The sequence below is a fragment of the Xiphophorus couchianus genome, chromosome 20 (assembly GCF_001444195.1).
Source record: "Xiphophorus couchianus chromosome 20, X_couchianus-1.0, whole genome shotgun sequence".
Taxonomy (NCBI): Eukaryota; Metazoa; Chordata; class Actinopteri; order Cyprinodontiformes; family Poeciliidae; genus Xiphophorus; species Xiphophorus couchianus.
Genome location: NC_040247.1, coordinates 22,811,738 through 22,834,819, shown reverse-complemented (window position 1 = coordinate 22,834,819; position 23,082 = coordinate 22,811,738). Strand labels below are relative to the sequence as shown.

General features: G+C 38.5%; 2 protein-coding genes and 1 long non-coding RNA gene across 3 annotated transcripts; all 3 read left to right on the top strand.

Annotated features, from left to right (window-relative positions):
• The first annotated feature begins 11,853 nt into the window (after positions 1–11,853).
• On the top strand, positions 11,854–14,364 carry rplp0 (ribosomal protein, large, P0). Its single transcript, XM_028001950.1, has 8 exons — positions 11,854–11,939; positions 12,241–12,348; positions 12,439–12,614; positions 12,850–12,937; positions 13,286–13,432; positions 13,549–13,734; positions 13,833–13,973; positions 14,139–14,364. Exons 2-8 carry the CDS (start codon positions 12,295–12,297, stop codon positions 14,295–14,297), a joined length of 951 nt encoding a protein of 316 aa, XP_027857751.1. The 5' UTR covers positions 11,854–11,939; positions 12,241–12,294; the 3' UTR covers positions 14,298–14,364.
• A 332-nt stretch (positions 14,365–14,696) lies between these two features.
• LOC114135045 (golgin subfamily A member 7-like) lies at positions 14,697–17,834 on the top strand. The gene is made up of 5 exons (XM_028001951.1): positions 14,697–14,841; positions 15,801–15,923; positions 16,017–16,169; positions 16,293–16,394; positions 16,784–17,834. Exons 1-5 carry the CDS (start codon positions 14,833–14,835, stop codon positions 16,829–16,831), a joined length of 435 nt encoding a protein of 144 aa, XP_027857752.1. The 5' UTR covers positions 14,697–14,832; the 3' UTR covers positions 16,832–17,834.
• Positions 17,835–19,830: 1,996 nt separating this feature from the next.
• Positions 19,831–21,542, top strand: LOC114135046 (uncharacterized). Its single transcript, XR_003593527.1, has 2 exons — positions 19,831–20,288; positions 21,487–21,542. It is a non-coding gene; the product is annotated as an uncharacterized LOC114135046 (long non-coding RNA).
• Positions 21,543–23,082: the final 1,540 nt, after the last annotated feature.

The following is a 23,082-nucleotide window of genomic DNA, read 5'->3' as shown; positions in this document are numbered from 1 at the left end:
TCCTTCTTAAAAAAACTTTCATATTCCCCGTTCTTGTGTTTCACATTCCTGTCTGTTACTTGTTTTCCTTCATGACTTTTGTTCCAGTTTTCAGATATTTTTTTATTTATTATATTCATCTACTTATTCCTGTATTTATTTATTTAGTTAGTGTTTCATTTAGTCATCTATTTATTTGCCAACACATTGTTATCACAATCTTCTGTTTCCTTAATTTCTTGGCTCTTTCTTTAGTTTTTTATTTTATCCTTTAGTTCTATTTTAGTATTTAATTAACCTTTTAACCTGTACTTTACTATCCATTTATTCAGATATTTTATATTTTATCACGGTCCTGCCCTTCAACACACTCCCAATATTTTCACTGCTGTTAATCTTTTGATTTACATTTACTGTTGAAACATAAAGCAGTAATTCGTTCAATGGTTGTTAATGGCGAGTTTGCTATGCCGCCATCTGCTGTGTATTCTCCAGTACTGCAGTTATTTTGCTACCATCCCGGACAATTTAAATGAATTCATTTATAAAAGTAATTAAACGAACACATATTGAAACACTTCTCTCCACTTCCTGCTATTTTTACCCATTTTAAACAATTTAGACCAGTTTGTCAACACCTAGGCTGTTCTAAAAACTGGTTTCTTTTTTATAGTGGATAACAATTAAAAATACCCATTGTGGTAATCCTTTCTTGGACTCTTACGAGTGGAGGATTCTTGCCTCTGCATCTTCAATTGGTTTGCTCCTTCCAAACCCGCTACTTTAAATGAGATAAAATACCTAAAGGTGTTTATACCTCCAATCACACTTCAGTTCCGGAGCTGAAGCGTCTTCACGCAGGACTCCGCCGCCCTGTTTTTTTACGGAATGAAACTTTTAAGACGGATTTAAGCGGCTGCTCGCTGGACTCCGCCATCCAATTATCATCACAACAGCATAAAGTTAAAGCCGTTTAGTTTCAGCTGTTAGAGCCCAGGATTCACAGCGTTTCTTACACAGGATTTCTTTTAACGCGAACGCCATCAACTCATTCACGCTTTTCTTTTAAAAGACAATTTACTCTCAGTAAACGGAGTCCCGTCAAGCGTCAGATTCCAGCTGGTAAACCAAATACCAGTCCCGGAAAAAGATCTAAACTCATTCTGAAGAGTTTAGCCGTGCGCACGGTCCTTCTGCATTCGGTCTCACCCGCTGGATTCCTTCAGGATCTTGGGATCCGGCTTCGAAGGACCAAATTAATGTCAGGTTCATCTACGTAAGCATTCTCAAACTGAAAAAGAAGAGAGAGACAAGTGAGTTTTAGATTTACTTGCAAGGAGAACGGACAGCAGCGTGCTTTAGTTACAATCTACCCGCTCTAAAACAGCTCCTCCCAGAGACTTTCTTTTTATTTCCTTAGGGCGGTCCTAGTTACAGAGCCTATTCAGGGGTCTCAAACTCCAGTTCTCGAGGGCCGCAGTCCTGCAACTTTTAGATGTGCCTCTGCTGCACCACACCTGAACAGAATAATTAGGTCATTAAGGCTGTGGAGAACTGATCTACACAAGGAGGAGGTCATCAAGTCCTTTCAATCCAGTGTTTTGTACCTGTGGCACATCTAAAAACTGCAGGACTGCGGCCCTCGAGGCCTGGAGTTTGAGACCCCTGGATTTGGTTATCTTGAGTTAATCACATAGCAGCTGCTTCTTCTGTTCTCTTGAGTCACAGGTGTGTTGCACCTGCAAGCTGCCGTAATGTAGAATGCAAAATTCAGAGTTCTTGTTTATTTCCTTCTGTAGAAACGATGCAGGAACTGATGAACCCACAGAACAAGGAGGTGTCTTGTGCATCCCTGTCTCATGTACAGTTCCTCTGTTTCTGGTTCATAAACTTCGACCCTTAATCATCCGTCAGTCATCACTCTTGCTGCAGACCATCTGGTGTCAGCTTCCAGTTTGACCCGTTTAGATGTCTTCCTGCAAGCATCTCTCACTAGGCACAAATTCCAAAAGCAAACAAGAGTATTTATATTTGTAATTAATTTAAACGCATCACTATCCCACAAACATCCTGTTTCCAGCAACACAAAATATCCTTTACTGTTAAAAAAAAACCGAGGGTGGCACCCAATACGCCAACGTTGAATCGTACATATGCATAAAAATTCTCCCTACTTTCTGACATACTGAAAGTTCCTCTTCCTGGATATTTACCCTGACTGGTTCTTCCCTTTGCTGGACATCTTTGCTTTTTTCTGCCAGCCTGGATTCGATCCTGTCATTTTTGATCTTCAGAGATACAATCTGTTTATTTAACTCTTCATTTTCTCTCTCTAGCCACTCGAGTTTTTCTGTTTTTGCTCTTAATTTGTCCGCTGCAGTGTTTCTCTGTTTTTTCCGGTCCTCTTCCAGTTTATCTTTTATTCTTAATTTGGCTTCATTATCACATCTTAGCTGGTGTATACTTGCATTTTTTTCCTCCAGGTCCAGATTAATTTTTCTGATTTGTTTTTTGTAAAATGCATTTGATTTTAAAAGTAAGCTATTTTCCTCATGCCAGTTGTGTGTCTTGTCCGTTCTGTTTAGTCTCTCTAGTTTAATCTTCAGACTTTCTATGGTTTTCTGAAGCTCTTTGTTCTCCTCCTGCAGCTTGCTGCGGTTCTTCTGTAAATTGTTTATTTTTGTCAACACAAAATTATCCTCTTCCATCTTTGCTCTCTGGTTCAAACTGCAAATGAATTTCTCTGTGGAATCTGGCAATACAAAGGCAGCCGCCAGTGATGTCATAGACAGGATGAGTGACATCACTGTGACATCAAAGCCACAAGAAGTCTGTTGGGTGTGGGGGAGGGGGGATGTTTTTTTTTAAACTTTATTCACAGACACACTGTACAACGACAGAGTGAAACATTTGTTCTGCCTCCAGAAAAAAACAAATACAGATAAATATATTCAAGATGAAGAAAAAGCTACGGGGCTTCGGTTCCCAACTGTTCATTCAAAGCAGTACAGAGTTCAATTGTTTTAATAGCTATTTTCTGTCTTTGATAGTCTGGATATAAAACTTAAGTTCATTGTAAAATGCAGCAAAGCATGGCTTCCCCTACCTGGAACAATGAATATGATATTTAAATAGTGACAATAAAGGATTTATGAGAAACTCTGAACTGTTGGGCTCTTTGCACCTCAGCTTCCGCGTTCGGGGCAAAGCGGCTCAATCTTTTCCGATCTATTGAAAAAGGCTCTTTACACTGGGCGTCTGCAGGGCTTGTCCAAGGTAACAATTAATGATGTACATCGATCCGAAGCCCCGACAATAAGCTGGAGAAAGGTTTCAAGATGTTCGCCTCGTTATACACAGATACGAAGGTGAGTTTTACTTTCTTTAAACTTTGTGGCTAACATTAGGTTTAGCTTATGCTAGACATTTGTCTTGTAAAAATGTGCTATTTAAGTATCTAAACATTTTTCATCCATTCTAACGGACAATGTTTTTACCTTGTTTTCAAGTATATTACCTGCGTTTATTGTCGTTAATGTCAGAGACCAAGTAACGGTCTAGGGTACTATAATGTCCCCTCCAGTTCTCCCCGGTTGCTACGCCTACGGCTCTGACTGTAATCCTGGACCTGTGCTTCTGTCTGCTCTGTCCTCTCAACCCTCAGCCGATCACAGTACAGTCACAACGCTCATACTGCTGTTCCTTCCTGTTGAAAGGGAGTTGTTCTCCACCACAGTCGCCCCGTGCTTTAGATGTAGAAATTGTTGGTAAATCAACAATCAGATGGGCTTAATTTATATCCACTAATCAGTTTGTAACAGTGATGAACTAAAATTGTGACTGGATCTGAATCTAAGTATTTTTTGTTCAAATGAATTGAATTGATTTAAACTGAATTTAGACCAAACCAGACAAAAACTGGTTTGGATGAATTTGACCTGGTTGAATTATAAAGTGGACTAAGCTGACAGCAGTGCAGTAAATTCCCTGGTAGATGCTTTGCTGACTTTATATTTGATAAAAACAAAGTGGACATGAACAGTGGATGGCGTTGCTGTCCAAATCCTCTCTGACTGTGGAATAAACTTCACTCTGGACTTCAAGCACGGTCGATTCTGTGCCTCTACACTTTTCCTTTAGGTTCTGGGACCTTAATTCCCAAATTAAAGTCAAAATGTATTTTCATCTATAAAGGCAACTGGGCAACTTTATATCCCAAGTATGACGCTCATGATGTTGTCAGATTACTTTACGACTAAGAGTCTTCAGTCAGAGGCTTCATCAAGTTTGCTGTAATGCAGACTGCTACAAGAGATCCTTCCTAACAACCACTTGAAGAACCTTGAATAACATGATATTTAACCATATTTTACTTAATTTTAGGATCAATAATGTATTCTTGAATTCAAATTGAATTTAACTTTGTATGTCTCTTGAGACTCCAGTGGTTGTCTACACTTTCTGAATCTCTCCCAAATTCTTTATTGGGCTTCGTTTCACAATCCTGACAAAATTGTCCTAGACAGTTGTGCACATTGTCCTACCACACTTTCTTTCTTCCACTCAACTTTCCATTAACATGCTTGCATATAGAGCTTTGTGGCGTACCCTTCAACATTTTGTCAAGATAATAAAAATAACGTATTACATAAATCAAATATATAAATGAGTTTACTTTTTCTAACTCAAGTATTCAAATAAAACTTTTAGACAATCTTCTAATTTATTTAAACCCCTCCACATGCCGGCTTGCACGCCGAACCTCCCGACAACTTGCAGGTGTTGTAGCCAGTGGCGCAAAAACGATTTGGGGGATTTTTTTTTTTTTTTTATATATAGTCAGCATTTTATGTACTTAACAGCTGTTTGTGTATGAAATGATCAATAACAGAGGAACAGCACTGATTAGGCGCCCCCTCCCATACAGGCAGCTTGGGCAGCGGCTGAGGCGCGTTTTGTTTTCTTTTAAATTTGTAGTAATGCCTCAACAACAGGGAGCTAAAGATGGGGCGCAGAAAAAACTCCGGGGCCCAAAACAGAAAACGGAAGAGGGGGAAGGATAAAGATGTTGGAGAGACAAAGAAAAGCTTTTCAAAGTGGTTGAAAGACAGAAGGTAAGAAATGTCCGTGTATCAACAAGAGAGTTGTAAATATTCAGGTTAGCTTAAGCTAGGCTACAATGATGATGTTCGCATCCACCTCAAAAATATGTAGTTGCGCCCCTGGCTGCAGCAAACACAGTTTGACTCTGATAATGTGTCGGATGAATGAGGATGTGACGTCAGCGCAGCAGGTGCAAAGAGCCCATTGGTACATTGATCCTGTAGCCAGAGAAACTGTAATCTGTTTTGGATTCTTTAAAGTGGACTGCAAACATTTGTTTTTGTTTTATATTGGCAATAAAAATAAAGGTTTTAGGAGCAGAGCTAATGGTGCATTTGAAATCCATGAAGGCTATGTGTTCCTCTGTTTGATCAATTACTATTTACCAAGAGAGTTAGTTTTAGTTTCACTGAATCAATTAAAAGTAAGTCCTGTAGATTTAATATTTCTCTATCTTAATAAAGTTTTGTTCATTATTAAAAGAATGTTAAGATGTCCAGAATCAGCTGCAGCTTGTTGTTTTTTTAATCTGCGCAAAGAAAAATTAACATTCTTATCTAATATTTTAATTCTTATAATTCTATATAATTATTACTCAGATTTTTATAAACATCCTTTGGACCATGCAAAGCATTTTAGCTGTTTCTCTATAAGATCTATTTTCTATTTCCAGTTATTACATTTTTCCAAACTGCTATGAGAGCAACTTTAAACACAACGATCATTTTAATTTGATATTTGTTCAAATCATCTTTCCATTCTCTTACTTTGACTCACTTGCCTTTCTCCTTATTTCTAAATCACCACATATGCCTACTTACCAAACCTACTACTCAGTTTATTAATTCCTGTAGTTTTCATCATTATTTTTCTTTCTATGAAACTTTAACTGTTTAAAGTTTCCTCATCCTTTTCCTTCTTAAAAAAACTTTCATATTCCCCTTTCTTGTGTTTCACATTCCTGTCTGTTACTTGTTTTCCTTCATGACTTTTGTTCCAGTTTTCAGATATTTTTTTATTTATTATATTCATCTACTTATTCCTGTATTTATTTATTTAGTTAGTGTTTCATTTAGTCATCTATTTATTTGCCAACACATTGTTATCACAATCTTCTGTTTCCTTAATTTCTTGGCTCTTTCTTTAGTTTTTTATTTTATCCTTTAGTTCTATTTTAGTATTTAATTAACCTTTTAACCTGTACTTTACTATCCATTTATTCAGATATTTTATATTTTATCACGGTCCTGCCCTTCAACACACTCCCAATATTTTCACTGCTGTTAATCTTTTGATTTACATTTACTGTTGAAACATAAAGCAGTAATTCGTTCAATGGTTGTTAATGGCGAGTTTGCTATGCCGCCATCTGCTGTGTATTCTCCAGTACTGCAGTTATTTTGCTACCATCCCGGACAATTTAAATGAATTCATTTATAAAAGTAATTAAACGAACACATATTGAAACACTTCTCTCCACTTCCTGCTATTTCTACCCATTTTAAACAATTTAGACCAGTTTGTCAACACCTAGGCTGTTCTAAAAACTGGTTTCTTTTTTATAGTGGATAACAATTAAAAATACCCATTGTGGTAATCCTTTCTTGGACTCTTACGAGTGGAGGATTCTTGCCTCTGCATCCACAATTGGTTTGCTCCTTCCAAACCCGCTACTTTAAATGAGATAAAATACCTAAAGGTGTTTATACCTCCAATCACACTTCAGTTCCGGAGCTGAAGCGTCTTCACGCAGGACTCCGCCGCCCTGTTTTTTTACGGAATGAAACTTTTAAGACGGATTTAAGCGGCTGCTCGCTGGACTCCGCCATCCAATTATCACAACAGCATAAAGTTAAAACCGTTTAGTTTCAGCTGTTAGAGCCCAGGATTCACAGCGTTTCTTACACAGGATTTCTTTTAACGCGAACGCCATCAACTCATTCACGCTTTTCTTTTAAAAGACAATTTACTCTCAGTAAACGGAGTCCCGTCAAGCGTCAGATTCCAGCTGGTAAACCAAATACCAGTCCCGGAAAAAGATCTAAACTCATTCTGAAGAGTTTAGCCGTGCGCACGGTCCTTCTGGATTCGGTCTCACCCGCTGGATTCCTTCAGGATCTTGGGATCCGGCTTCGAAGGACCAAATTAATGTCAGGTTCATCTACCTAAGCATTCTCAAACTGAAAAAGAAGAGAGAGACAAGTGAGTTTTAGATTTACTAGCAAGGAGAACGGACAGCAGCGTGCTTTAGTTACAATCTACCCGCTCTAAAACAGCTCCTCCCAGAGACTTTCTTTTTATTTCCTTAGGGCGGTCCTAGTTACAGAGCCTATTCAGGGGTCTCAAACTCCAGTTCTCGAGGGCCGCAGTCCTGCAACTTTTAGATGTGCCTCTGCTGCACCACACCTGAACAGAATAATTAGGTCATTAAGGCTGTGGAGAACTGATCTACACAAGGAGGAGGTCATCAAGTCATTTCAATCCAGTGTTTTGTACCTGTGGCACATCTAAAAACTGCAGGACTGCGGCCCTCGAGGCCTGGAGTTTGAGACCCCTGGATTTGGTTATCTTGAGTTAATCACATAGCAGCTGCTTCTTCTGTTCTCTTGAGTCACAGGTGTGTTGCACCTGCAAGCTGCCGTAATGTAGAATGCAAAATTCAGAGTTCTTGTTTATTTCCTTCTGTAGAAACGATGCAGGAACTGATGAACCCACAGAACAAGGAGTTGTCTTGTGCATCCCTGTCTCATGTACAGTTCCTCTGTTTCTGGTTCATAAACTTCGACCCTTAATCATCCGTCAGTCATCACTCTTGCTGCAGACCATCTGGTGTCAGCTTCCAGTTTGACCCGTTTAGATGTCTTCCTGCAAGCATCTCTCACTAGGCACAAATTCCAAAAGCAAACAAGAGTATTTATATTTGTAATTAATTTAAACGCATCACTATCCCACAAACATCCTGTTTCCAGCAACACAAAATATCCTTTACTGTTAAAAAAAAACCGAGGGTGGCACCCAATACGCCAACGTTGAATCGTACATATGCATAAAAATTCTCCCTACTTTCTGACATACTGAAAGTTCCTCTTCCTGGATATTTACCCTGACTGGTTCTTCCCTTTGCTGGACATCTTTGCTTTTTTCTGCCAGCCTGGATTCGATCCTGTCATTTTTGATCTTCAGAGATACAATCTGTTTATTTAACTCTTCATTTTCTCTCTCTAGCCACTCGAGTTTTTCTGTTTTTGCTCTTAATTTGTCCGCTGCAGTGTTTCTCTGTTTTTTCCGGTCCTCTTCCAGTTTATCTTTTATTCTTAATTTGGCTTCATTATCACATCTTAGCTGGTGTATACTTGCATTTTTTTCCTCCAGGTCCAGATTAATTTTTCTGATTTGTTTTTTGTAAAATGCATTTGATTTTAAAAGTAAGCTATTTTCCTCATGCCAGTTGTGTGTCTTGTCCGTTCTGTTTAGTCTCTCTAGTTTAATCTTCAGACTTTCTATGGTTTTCTGAAGCTCTTTGTTCTCCTCCTGCAGCTTGCTGCGGTTCTTCTGTAAATTGTTTATTTTTGTCAACACAAAATTATCCTCTTCCATCTTTGCTCTCTGGTTCAAACTGCAAATGAATTTCTCTGTGGAATCTGGCAATACAAAGGCAGCCGCCAGTGATGTCATAGACAGGATGAGTGACATCACTGTGACATCAAAGCCACAAGAAGTCTGTTGGGTGTGGGGGAGGGGGGATGTTTTTTTTTAAACTTTATTCACAGACACACTGTACAACGACAGAGTGAAACATTTGTTCTGCCTCCAGAAAAAAACAAATACAGATAAATATATTCAAGATGAAGAAAAAGCTACGGGGCTTCGGTTCCCAACTGTTCATTCAAAGCATTACAGAGTTCAATTGTTTTAATAGCTATTTTCTGTCTTTGATAGTCTGGATATAAAACTTAAGTTCATTGTAAAATGCAGCAAAGCATGGCTTCCCCTACCTGGAACAATGAATATGATATTTAAATAGTGACAATAAAGGATTTATGAGAAACTCTGAACTGTTGGGCTCTTTGCACCTCAGCTTCCGCGTTCGGGGCAAAGCGGCTCAATCTTTTCCGATCTATTGAAAAAGGCTCTTTACACTGGGCGTCTGCAGGGCTTGTCCAAGGTAACAATTAATGATGTACATCGATCCGAAGCCCCGACAATAAGCTGGAGAAAGGTTTCAAGATGTTCGCCTCGTTATACACAGATACGAAGGTGAGTTTTACTTTCTTTAAACTTTGTGGCTAACATTAGCTTTAGCTTATGCTAGACATTTGTCTTGTAAAAATGTGCTATTTAAGTATCTAAACATTTTTCATCCATTCTAACGGACAATGTTTTTACCTTGTTTTCAAGTATATTACCTGCGTTTATTGTCGTTAGTGTCAGAGACCAAGTAACGGTCTAGGGTACTATAATGTCCCCTCCAGTTCTCCCCGGTTGCTACGCCTACGGCTCTGACTGTAATCCTGGACCTGTGCTTCTGTCTGCTCTGTCCTCTCAACCCTCAGCCGATCACAGTACAGTCACAACGCTCATACTGCTGTTCCTTCCTGTTGAAAGGGAGTTGTTCTCCACCACAGTCGCCCCGTGCTTTAGATGTAGAAATTGTTGGTAAATCAACAATCAGATGGGCTTAATTTATATCCACTAATCAGTTTGTAACAGTGATGAACTAAAATTGTGACTGGATCTGAATCTAAGTATTTTTTGTTCAAATGAATTGAATTGATTTAAACTGAATTTAGACCAAACCAGACAAAAACTGGTTTGGATGAATTTGACCTGGTTGAATTATAAAGTGGACTAAGCTGACAGCAGTGCAGTAAATTCCCTGGTAGATGCTTTGCTGACTTTATATTTGATAAAAACAAAGTGGACATGAACAGTGGATGGCGTTGCTGTCCAAATCCTCTCTGACTGTGGAATAAACTTCACTCTGGACTTCAAGCACGGTCGATTCTGTGCCTCTACACTTTTCCTTTAGGTTCTGGGACCTTAATTCCCAAATTAAAGTCAAAATGTATTTTCATCTATAAAGGCAACTGGGCAACTTTATATCCCAAGTATGACGCTCATGATGTTGTCAGATTACTTTACGACTAAGAGTCTTCAGTCAGAGGCTTCATCAAGTTTGCTGTAATGCAGACTGCTACAAGAGATCCTTCCTAACAACCACTTGAAGAACCTTGAATAACATGATATTTAACCATATTTTACTTAATTTTAGGATCAATAATGTATTCTTGAATTCAAATTGAATTTAACTTTGTATGTCTCTTGAGACTCCAGTGGTTGTCTACACTTTCTGAATCTCTCCCAAATTCTTTATTGGGCTTCGTTTCACAATCCTGACAAAATTGTCCTAGACAGTTGTGCACATTGTCCTACCACACTTTCTTTCTTCCACTCAACTTTTCATTAACATGCTTGCATATAGAGCTTTGTGGCGTACCCTTCAACATTTTGTCAAGATAATAAAAATAACGTATTACATAAATCAAATATATAAATGAGTTTACTTTTTCTAACTCAAGTATTCAAATAAAACTTTTAGACAATCTTCTAATTTATTTAAACCCCTCCACATGCCGGCTTGCACGCCGAACCTCCCGACAACTTGCAGGTGTTGTAGCCAGTGGCGCAAAAACGATTTGGGGGATTTTTTTTTTTTTTTAATATATAGTCAGCATTTTATGTACTTAACAGCTGTTTGTGTATGAAATGGTCAATAACAGAGGAACAGCACTGATTAGGCGCCCCCTCCCATACAGGCAGCTTGGGCAGCGGCTGAGGCGCGTTTTGTTTTCTTTTAAATTTGTAGTAATGCCTCAACAACAGGGAGCTAAAGATGGGGCGCAGAAAAAACTCCGGGGCCCAAAACAGAAAACGGAAGAGGGGGAAGGATAAAGATGTTGGAGAGACAAAGAAAAGCTTTTCAAAGTGGTTGAAAGACAGAAGGTAAGAAATGTCCGTGTATCAGCAAGAGAGTTGTAAATATTCAGGTTAGCTTAAGCTAGGCTACAATGATGATGTTCGCATCCACCTCAAAAATATGTAGTTGCGGCCCTGATTACAGAGTAGACTTGTCATAAGTCTATGATATGTCTATAATAAAATTATCGTTAGCATTATTACTATTATTATTAATTCATGTTAGTCCGTCAGTTTTCAAATTGTAATTCAAAAATACTTTATTGATCCCAAAGGGATCTCATATTGTAGCTCATATTAATTCAAATTCTTCACAGAGTTATTGTAGATAGTGAGGGTTGATAGCTGTTTTTTACTCAATGGGTGGTCTTACCAGCGTTTTGACATCTATTTGTAATTTCCGTTTTACGTATGTAATTTCAACAGAACATTGGTCCTGGGTGGTATTTTATATTGCTCTATAACAAAGTAATTGTTATTCGGTCATTATAACTGAAAGTAAATACAATTCAGAGATTTGACATATTTTCAGGGGTAAAGTAGTTAAACCACACTCATAATGTGTTTTGTTTTGTCTTTTTTTTAATTTGCTGAGGTCACTATTTTTTTTTTGTCTCGCAACTCTTTCTACTAAAACGAACAACTATTACTAAAACAAAAAATTATTTCGCAAAAAATTTGATTAAGAAATTTATATTGTTTTTTTTTTATTAATGTTAATTCGCCACTCAGTGATGACGTACCTATTGTGTCAGGAAACGAGGCCAATGACACGTCTCCTTTCTCCTTTCCAATCTTTGCTGTGATTGGTCAGTTCTGTCATATATAATCGTCGGTCGAGCCACTCGTTTCCTCTTTCTTTCACGCGACCCTAACGCTCGGTGAGTTAACTATGACACTCTCTTCAAGCCGAAATAAAATGATGCCAAGACGAGTTGTACGTTATTAAGGAGTCATATTGAGTGTGTAAACATGTTCGCCCCCCACCTGAATGTATTTATTAATCCTATATTTGTTGTAAAAGCGTTTTCAGTTACCGAGGCCTTTCAGGCAGTTGCTAGCCGTCGATTAGCCGGCTAATGTTAGCTGTGCACCGCATGTCCGCCAGCCTCTGATCATCTCGTGTATTTTCGTCTTGTTCTCTCGGAACATTTTCATTTCGATGTGGTTCCTTCTTTACAGATTACACCTTGTCTTTAAACCAGCTGCTAAGCGATCCCTGGAAGCACATTCAAGATGCCCAGGGAAGACAGGGCCACGTGGAAGTCCAACTACTTTCTGAAAATTATCGTAAGTAGAATTTAATACACACGCTGCTCTCAGCTTTAAAACATCTCCCTTGTAATGAGCCGTGTCTTGACATACAGTGGTTTGTTGCAGCAACTCTTGGATGATTACCCAAAATGCTTCATAGTGGGGGCAGACAACGTGGGCTCCAAGCAGATGCAGACCATCCGCCTGTCTCTGCGTGGGAAAGCTGTTGTGCTCATGGGTAAAAATACCATGATGCGCAAAGCCATCCGTGGTCACCTGGAGAACAATCCTGCTTTGGAGAAGTGAGTGACTTAAAGGGTTCTGTTCTGATCTAGCAGGACAACTACTGTACAGCTGCTGCAGTGCTGTATTGTCGTTCCCCCTGCTAAAAATAACTTGTCTCCAGCTATCCCTGTCTGTCTACTACCCCGACTGCCAGGGACGCAAGGTCTCAGACACTAAGCCGTTTTTCTGCTCTGTGCAACTGGATTTATCACCTTGCATGTTTGTAAAATGCCATTGAATTTAATTTCACAGGCTCCTGCCCCACATTAAAGGCAATGTGGGATTTGTCTTCACCAAGGAGGATCTGACTGAGGTCCGGGACTTGCTGCTGGCTAATAAGGTAAAAAGCTCTTACCTGTCAATCACGCACTTCTCCTTACTTAAACTGGAACTAAATGTATATGTATGAGCCACACTGTCATTTCTTTAGCATTTTGGCATTCTTATTGCAACCTCATTAATGTGCAGGATAAGTTACAATGCAGCCTGTGCAGTACTGTATTGTCGTTCCCCCTGCAGAAAGTCAAATGTTTCCTCGCTATCCCTGTCTGTCATTTTTTTCGTTGACTGTCAGGGACGTAAGGTTTCAGACACTCATAACTCTCCGATCTTTTGACAACTTAGTCTTTGAAAGTTTAATTTTAAATGGCATTGGAAAGGGATAAAAGGTCCTTGTGTTGTGCTTCAGGTGCCTGCAGCTGCCCGTGCTGGAGCCATCGCCCCCTGTGATGTCACTGTGCCAGCCCAGAATACTGGACTGGGTCCTGAGAAGACCTCTTTCTTCCAGGCTCTGGGCATCACCACCAAAATTTCCAGAGGAACCATTGAAATCTTGGTGAGTATGGAAACAGATATAAAGTCATGGGATGTTTGACATAGACATCCACTTGTGTTTTGCAGTAAACGTTAGTTGGCTTCATTTGGTAACTTTTTTTTTTCTCTCCCCCTAAGAGTGACGTCGGCCTGATCAAGACTAACGACAAGGTTGGTGCCAGCGAAGCCACACTGCTCAATATGTTGAACATCTCGCCCTTCTCCTTTGGGCTGATTATCCAGCAAGTGTATGACAACGGCAGTGTTTACAGTCCTGAGGTGCTTGACATCACAGAGGCATCCCTGCATACCAAGTTCTTGGAGGTGAGAAACCTAATCTGAATATGTTTCAACAAAACTCTGCTGTTTGAGGAAATATCTCTGAACTGCTGAGTTTACTGATGAATTTCTGAATCCTGTAGGGTGTGAGAAACATCGCCAGTGTGTGTCTGGAGATTGGCTACCCCACTTTGGCTTCTGTCCCCCACTCGGTCATCAATGGCTACAAGAGAGTCCTGGCTGTTGCTGTGGAAACAGATTATTCCTTCCCCCTGGCAGAAAAGGTGCGGTGCAAAGTCCTGGCTGTAATATCACAGGACAGGTTTTGGTGCAGCAATGTCAAACCTACAAAAAGATCACTTGGTTCTAGACAGCTATGGTTAAAATTGATTTTCCAAGATTTGTAAGTGAAAAGTAACACTGTTGTTTTTCTTGTCCCCATCTCACAGGTCAAAGCTTACCTGGCTGATCCAACTGCTTTTGCTGCTGTTGCAGCAGCAGCACCTGCAGCTGTTGCAGAAACTGCTGCAGCTCCAGCTGCAAAGGAGGAGGTTAAGGAAGAGTCTGAGGAATCAGATGACGACATGGGCTTTGGGCTGTTCGACTAAAGCAAATACAGCGAACGGAACCTGTTGGAATCAAAAGAACATGATTCAATAAAGTTTGTTAAAATAATCTGTGTATTTTTTTTTGTAATGAAAACTGTTTAAACATGAGCAGAGTTACAATGTATCTGAAGCCCTAAGTGGCTTTGTTACTGATGGATTTTACTGCCATGATAGGTCATTTTTAAAAAAAACAGCTGGAGCTGACTTGTGGCTTATAAAAATGCACTTCTTCCTTGGGTGTGTCGAGTTTCATCTTAATATTTCTAAGGGTGACCGATTTTAGCTTAAATTTGAGTTTTTAATTGAAGAAAATTGGTTGTTGGGGAAAATCTAGACCTTAAAAATAAACTTAGCAGCAAGTGACTGGGAAACGATATTAGGCGCTGCCAGCTTGCATTTTGTATTACACCGAACACTGCATCTCCACTCTTGAACAGTGAAATTAAAACCCTTCAACGTGAACTTTTACTTTGAAAATATCAGGCCGGAAGTATTTGGATACAGATGCGCTGGAGCTACAGGACAGGCGTCGGCTATGGCTGAGGTAAATCTTTGCGGTTTATCCGTATTTAAAAGCTTTGCGCTGAGATGGTCATGAACACGGATTCAGATGGTAACTGAATTATTATAGGGGGTAAATATTAACATTTTTGTCATTTTTGGGGGGGTGTTTGGATAACCAATAGAAATGTAAGCTAGCCTGTTTTTAGCTAACGACCATTTCATACGTAAGAAACATTTTTCGGGTTTCAGTTTTAACAAATAATTCTCGTGAATTTACGATGACTGGTGAGAATTTTATGTGGCTTAGTGACTTATTTACAGAGTTAGCAACGCGCTAACGTCAACGTTTTCCTCTTGGCCAGTGGCGTAACCAGAAAAAATTACCGGTCTGGTCTAGTTGGGGCCTAGTGCTTGACAGGAGAGTTAATGACTTTAATGAGTCGGTATGTAAATATTACGTTTTCCTGTTGGCTCGGGCTGTCCAGAGAAAAGCTGTTGAAACTTCCACAGCAGAAGATCCAGCTAAACATAAAACAAGAGAATATTCATGATAATAAAACACATACAAAATATTTATATCTGTGGCAGATTTAGGTTGAAGGTAATCATTTTAACGAGGTACTTCTATGAATGGATGTAATATTATCGTCTTGAATGTGCTCCTGGCAATCACAATTCAAAATACAAAAGTAGAAATTGGGTCTGCCAGCACAAATGAACCCTTCAAAATACATTATTAAAACCAGAAGTGTGGGCATAATGCAAATAATTAGTTTTTTCCTGGCAACTCTTTTTGTTCTCATTTTACTTAGTTTTTTTTTTATAACAAAAAGGACCATAAACATCCATTAACATTTACTCAAAAGCAGCTATGTGCACCCAAATACTAGGATGTAAAACACTGGTCTAAGATCCTATTTATACAACATTAATGAACAGATCAGGGCACTCGCTGGCTCCCACCCAAAATCAGAGCTAACTGGATTCAAATTTGTCCAGACCCACAGCTTACAGGACCTCCAGCAGCCGGCTGTTTCCTCCAAGGTCTTCATCCAGAGAGACTACAGCTCAGGAACAATATGCAAGTTCCAGACCAAGTTTCCCTCTGAGCTGGAGTCTAGGGTATGAAGTGGATTTTACTTTTTTTTTTTTTTTTATATGGTTACGGTTCTTTATTTTTGGTATAGTGGATGTAAACCATTGTTGTGTTTCCAGATGGATAAGCAGCAGTTCGAGGAGACCATGCAGACTCTGAACAACCTGTATGCGGAGGCGGAGAAGCTTGGAGGAAAGTCTTACCTGGAGGGCTGCTTGGCTTGTCTGACTGCCTACACCGTCTTCCTGTGTATGGAGACACACTACGAAAAGGTAAAACTGCTTTTGCTGGGATTCTCTCCTTGGCCTAAATTGCTTCTCGCAGTTTCCTTTGTGGAGAAATTGATCTCATCTGAGCACATCATTGTTCTGAACTGTGTTGTTTTCTGTCTACAGGTGTTAAAGAAGATTGCCAGATACATCAAGGACCAGAATGAGAAGATTTATGCTCCCAGAGGCTTACTGCTGACTGACCCTTTAGAGAGAGGCCTTAGAGTCGTATCCTTAACCTGACTTATTTTACTCAACACCTGCGTTCTTTGACTGAGAAAATCTATTTTAAGAAATTTTACCTACATTAAGCCTAAGCGAAAGAGTAATACTTCTTAATCTTTCCAACATAAAATCAAGTATATGAAGAAACATTTTTTTAACTTCTAAAGATATCTCCCAAGCTTTCAGAATTATAAACCCCTGTTTTATTACATGCCACATAAACTCATCAGTGTAAGCATTTATGTAAAAAAAAATATATATATATATATAAATATTTCAGAAGACAATCCAATATCATTCAATTAACTAGCAAAATGTATCTATTTTTTTTATTATGCGAGATATGTGTTTAAATCTCCCAACGTTGCGTTCCTTAACTGTCCCTTTTTCAGGTGGAAATCACCATCTTTGAAGACAGAAGCATTGGATCTGGAAGATAAAACGATTTTTGCCACATGATGACGTCCGGTGACCGCTGTAGCCTTTCCGATCGAGTCACCTTCACATCCCGAGGGTCCAACGTGTGTTTTTTCCGCTGTTACATGCAGTTGAAATTATGAGATTGCATACTTCCTGCAAAAGAGAAAACATAAGCATATTGAAAACATGCAGTATGACTAAATAATGGCTGCTGAACAATCGTCAGGACTGTGCCGAAACACAGAAATGTACTCTGTCTTCAGTGTTTTTCTATTCTGGAGCATGATTTTGCTCTATGTCTTATTTCAATGTGCAGGCTGGTGACTGACCAGATACTCCTAATCTGCTTCAGTGTATACCCAGACCTCCCTTTCTGAAATACATGTGTACTTTTACATGTGATCTTTTCCTCCTGTAATTTATAAATACTCTCCTGTTTGCCTTTGTGTATGTTTGTACATGCCTTTTCTTGTCTTTTTCTAATCAAGACGTCTAAAATGTTGAGCAGGCTTTATAGAATGTGCCATTGTGTTCATTGCCATCATCTCCACATTCATTACAAGAGGTTTGAGGTGTTGCTTTGAAAATTTAAAGACGGGCAATGTGTTGTAAAGTTTTGGCCCAGTTTGCGATCACATCGGTTATGGATGGTTAATATTAACAATGTGAGGGTCGCGACCTCTGCAGAACCCATGTTTTCAATTATGTGAAACAATGCAAGTGTTTGGGGGTGGGAACTTGTTTTAGAAGTTGTAAATTTGAGATGTTTCTGGTTTTGAAGATGGAGCATGTTTACTAAGTTCTCCTCTAAATAACCCCAACACATTTTGGGAACTGTCTCATTTCCATGACAGTGATATATTCAGCTTCAGCATACATCATACGTACCATCACAATATCCATTAGCATTAGACAGTTGGAAAGCTCTACAGCACATTGTTTAGATTTTGTTTGTAGGATACTTCCACAATTGTCCATAATTGTCTTGTTTTATTTAAATAAATTGTAGTTACCTGAAATGAAGATCTTGTGTAGGGGTTTTATTTTAGATTTGACTTTGAAAATATATAGAAGTGCACTTTAATAGTATTCGTGAAACCACACAAATCCGTTTCTTGTACAATGTAAATGTTGCATAAAATCAACTATGTAATATAATATTCAAATTTTCATCTAATGGAATTGGTTTTCATTATCGTCAAAATTAACATGAGATCTTGAAACGTAGCAGTGTGTATAATGTAGATGAGGCATACATACAGGAAAAAGTAATGGTTTTGTTATGTGATTATTATTTTATTCATCTAATTTGCTATTGAATTAATTGACATGTTTTCACGTATTTTTCAAATATCGAAAGTTGGCATCTATTGCAACAAATGTTATTTCAGTATCAGAAAGCTACCAGTAGGAGGCAGTGTGAGCTTGTAATCGCTCCAGAATCTGCGCAACTGACAACAAACGGCTTCACAACAGATTCTTGGAGGATTTGTGAATCACAGATTTGCTTCTGTCTCATCACTCCTACTTGTTCTATCCTGTTTACAGGTTAGTAGAGAGTGGTTTTTCCCCCCTTTCTCAAAATAACCCTGAAAAACGTATTTAGTGTCGCTAAAGTAGTTTCTATAGAGTCCTTTTTGTGTTTTATTTACTGGTGTCATAGCAACTGAACTAACGGGCGCCGCGACCGCGGTTCTAGTTATCTGAGGTATAAAGCTGCAGGAACTGTTGCAATCTGTTCTTATGTACAGATTCATTAATATACCGTCAGTTATCAGCTATGAAATTAAACTCTTCTGGAAGTTGTTGGAAAGTAATATGGTTATGTTGATTAGATCGTTGTTTTTTTTTTTAATTTACACGAGTCGAATCTCTTTAGCCGTATTCTGTCTTTCTGTAAACATGTTGGTGTACAGAAAAAAAATACAAATACATTGTACATTGTTTATGCAGTAGCATACGGCGTAACAAATGGGGATTTGTGAAGCACAGATTTGTTTCTGCCTCATCACTCCTACTTGTTCTATCCTGTTTACTGGAAAATCAGCATCTGTTTACACCAATAATGGTGCGTGTAACACGCAGTATTTAAGGTTCACATTTTGAGTTGAATTACTGAAATAAATGAACATTTGATTACACTATTCTTTAAAGAGACACACCTGCTGTGTTTTAAACTTACTAGTTTATGAGAAGGTTAGACGTGTATGGGAGCCGTTTCCGCCACTCTGTAAAAAAAAAAAAAGATCTCATTATAATGAGATACTATCTCATTATTTTGAGTAACTATCTCATTATTTTGAGTTACTATCTCATTATAATGAGATACTATCTCATTATTTTGAGTAACTATCTCATTATTTTGAGTTACTATCTCATTATAATGAGATACTATCTCATTATTTTGAGTAACTATCTCATTATTTTTGAGCTACTATCTCATATTAATGAGTTACTATCTCATTATTTTGAGTTACTATCTCATTATTTTTGAGCTACGATCTCATTATAATGAGATACTATCTCATTATTTTGAGTAACTATCTCATTATTTTGAGTTACTATCTCATTATAATGAGATACTATCTCATTATTTTGAGTAACTATCTCATTATTTTGAGTTACTATCTCATTATAATGAGATACTATCTCATTATTTTGAGTAACTATCTCATTATTTTTGAGCTACTATCTCATTATAATGAGATACTATCTCATTATTTTGAGTAACTATCTCATATTAATGAGATACTATCTCATTATTTTTGAGCTACTATCTCATTATAATGAGATACTATCTCATTATTTTGAGTAACTATCTCATATTAATGAGATACTATCTCATTATTTTTGAGTTACTATCTCATTATTTTTGAGCTACTATCTCATTATTTTGAGATAGTATCTCATTATTTTATTTATTTTAACAGAGTGGCGGAAACGGGCTTCCATAGACGTGAACTTATTTTTGACAAGTTTTTGTTTTGACGTTGCTTTTATTTTGAAAGAAACATACCGGACATGTCGTTGCTCCCGCAGCAAGAAGGAGGAAGCGGATAAATGCAAACATGTCTTATTCGGGTTAATATGGTAGCGGGGTCATTAAAACATGTTACTTCTGTTCTTTTAACATTGGTTAACCGTAAGTTAAAATAAACATTTGGCTAAGCTATCATTCATTCAGAACCGTTATCCAAAGTATGCTATCTGACTGCTGATATCGACGGTTGAAATCTGCATTCAACTGTCGAATGCAGACTCTGAAAATAGCTGTCGTATTTTAGCTAGTTAGGCCAATGGTACGTTAATTTCGACTGTTCAGACCAATAAAAATTCAACAAATAGTCTTCGTTTCTCTTGGTTCACCCTGGCGTTTCCTTGTTACGATGGCATTTATCTTCCAAAGCAAGAAAATCAGTTTTTGCATCATGTTTTGGATGATCTGGAAACATACCAACAGAAAAGAAACCTTAAACAGTAAGTAGTAGTATAGCTCGCCTACTCTACAACTAAATAAGCTCCAAGCGGTTTCAGCGCTCGCATATTTTAGCATCACTTCTGTATAAACTTGTACATGCATGTATCGCATCAGATTCCCTAGACGACAGTATACTGATGAACCTCCGACATTGTGACCCAAAGAGGGCGCTGTTAAGAAACTAAACTAAAATCCAGGTGGTTACTACTTTGATTGCTTTAGTGACTAAAGTTTAGTCAGAAAATCTGACCATACTATAATTAAAAAAACAAAAAACATTTAAACTTCAACAAAATCTTTAGGCTTATGGAGTGACAAAATGTTGCTCTATATTGCCAGAGAATCATGATATATGTAAGAGTGAGAAGAAATGTTTCAGACAATTAATAAAGGAGTTCCCCAAGGTGTAGTTCTTGGCCTATGTTAGTATTTGCTTTTATTTATTTATTGGTTTGCTATATCTGTGTCCTATTACAAGATTCCAGTGATAAAACAACTGTAAATGTAGCATCTAAAATCTGATTTAAGTGGGCCTCACTATTGCGATATGGTTTGCCATGAATTTTCTGTAACGTGTTTGTCAATTTGTTTCTTCTCTGAAGTAATGTGCCGGTCATGTTGGAGTGCTTTAAAATCTGACAAGCATGTATTGAGTTAAGTTTCGAAAGCCAACTATAGAAACCAAACTAAAACTCTATATAATAATAAAACTGCACAAAATGAGGATGTTAGTGTTGAACAAACATTCTTTCTGAATTCAGAGCCTTTCCTTGAACTGTATTTTCAGTTGTCCTTTGCAGTTGAAGTTAGGTATCATTTACTCACTTTCTCTCCGCCTCCTGATGTTTCCTAATGTTTACTCTTGCTTTTTACCTGATTTCTGATTTTTAATTTTTTTGATTTTCCTGTTCCTGACTCAATCAGAAGATTGAAGTTCCTGGCTTACTTATCACGTCCTCTGTGAAAATGTCAGCATTTCGAAACGCATGAGCCGTCATCCACTGATTTACTCCTACTCATTTGAATTGTTTGGAAAGCACTCATAACACAGAATTTACATAGTGAGATGTCTTTAGTAGGTTTTTGATGTACTTTCTTGTGTATGACATCCGTTCCTATAACACTTAGAGATCCACTTTTGTATTACTTTAGAAGCTGACGTCTTTGTCCGCCTGCCCTCTGTGTGTGTCTGTGCAGCGTGCTTCTGTTCCCGCCATTACCCAGCAGACTGCGATACTTGATTCACAGGACAATAGAAGACATACCGGATCTCACCACCTTCTCTGTAGGGGAGAGCTGGTGCCGTAGGGTGGTGGTCTGCCCTTCTGAGCTCAGGTACACGTTTTTCCTTTTTAAATATATGCCTCTGCGATTGAAAAGTAGTGAAGTAGATCTAGTATTATCTCGTATTATCTTGGTGGATAATACGAACCACCAAGATAAAGGTGGTCCGTATTGTCAAGAAGCAACACTAGGCTGTGTCTTTTTGTCACTTTTTGATGTGTGAAAATTGAGACTGGTTGTTGAAAGAAAATCAGCGTAACCCAACTGAAGATGTTTGTTTTTCTGTAGGGCTGAGTCAGAAGAAGACAGTGATGTAGAGACCAGCAGCTGCCTTTCTGAAGAGCCCCCTGGCAGCAGGGTGGTGAAGGAACTCAACGTCAAGGCGAAACCGTCAGCCCTGTCACAAAGCCGAACACCTAAAAGGCCGGACCAGCCCCTGTACCTGCCGCGAGCCGTTCGGAAGAGGCTGTCTCTGCAGGACTCGCAGGGCTCCGCTGCAAACAAAGACATAAAAAGTTCTGCTCGGTGCTGTAAAAGCTCTCCTTCAGAGTCTTGTTCTTGCCCCAAGGCCACAGAACAAAATGTTTACTCAGCCTCCTCTGCACAGGAAGCCTGTGGCGCTGACGGTATAACTGATGTGCCTGAGAACAGTTCACAGCTTTGTCCCCAGGAACAGACTCAAAAGTTGGCGCTAGGGCTGGATGAAAGGGAGACTGTCGTCTGGGACCCGTCTCTGTCGTTCGCAGAGATGAAGTTGGAGGAAGCAAAGGGAGAAAACTTCAACAATGTTCAAGCTGAGGATACAAGCACAGATACAGACGATGTAACTGAACAGGTAGGTTATAGGTCTTATTTTAGAGGGGTTTTTTCTAAATGTTTTTTATAACCCTGACAGATTTAGATTTAAATCGTTCATCCAACCAAGAGGTTTGTTTCTAATTGGGGACAGGCATTTCTCAGGATAATAAACAAATGTAAAAGGAGTCTGGATTTTGAAGAAAATATCATTTACATAAAAAACTTATCAAAAATCACTTAATATTGAATAAAATAAAAATAATTCCATCTACAAACAAAACCTTATTTTCATATTTCTAATGACCCTCCTTACCATGGACTTAATTTTTAGCTCCCTCCACAGATTCTCTATCAGACCTCAGTCAGGACTCCAGAACATTAGTAATACTTTCAGCCAGAAGAAACATGTTGGCAAATGTTAAAGATTTTCTAAAAGCCTAAGTCTTCCAGCAGCATGAGAAATGTAAGAACCTGAGTAGTTACCTAATCATGAGGTGCTTTCTGCTGTTTTTTTTTTTCTTCTTTCAGATTAAGATGCATCTTAAAGAGACAGGCTTCTCTGTTGAGCTTGTTCACAATGACTACGCAATCTATGAGAACGTGTTTCTTAACTCGGATGACTTCAGCCATGTCATTGAGATTTATGACTTTCCATCTGTTTTCAAGACTGACGACCTCCTGGATGCTTTCACAGAATACAGGTGAGGTTAT

Excerpts from the sequence above, each read along its gene's own strand:
- rplp0 (XM_028001950.1), top strand. The coding sequence starts at position 12,295 with ATGCCCAGGGAAGACAGGGCCACGTGGAAGTCCAACTACTTTCTGAAA. Across the intron at positions 12,349-12,438 it reads ACTACTTTCTGAAAATTATC|CAACTCTTGGATGATTACCC; the intron begins GTAAGTAGAATT and ends GGTTTGTTGCAG. Across the intron at positions 13,433-13,548 it reads GAGGAACCATTGAAATCTTG|AGTGACGTCGGCCTGATCAA; the intron begins GTGAGTATGGAA and ends TCTCCCCCTAAG.
- LOC114135045 (XM_028001951.1), top strand. Across the intron at positions 16,170-16,292 it reads TGGAGACACACTACGAAAAG|GTGTTAAAGAAGATTGCCAG; the intron begins GTAAAACTGCTT and ends TTCTGTCTACAG. Across the intron at positions 16,395-16,783 it reads TAGAGAGAGGCCTTAGAGTC|GTGGAAATCACCATCTTTGA; the intron begins GTATCCTTAACC and ends TCCCTTTTTCAG.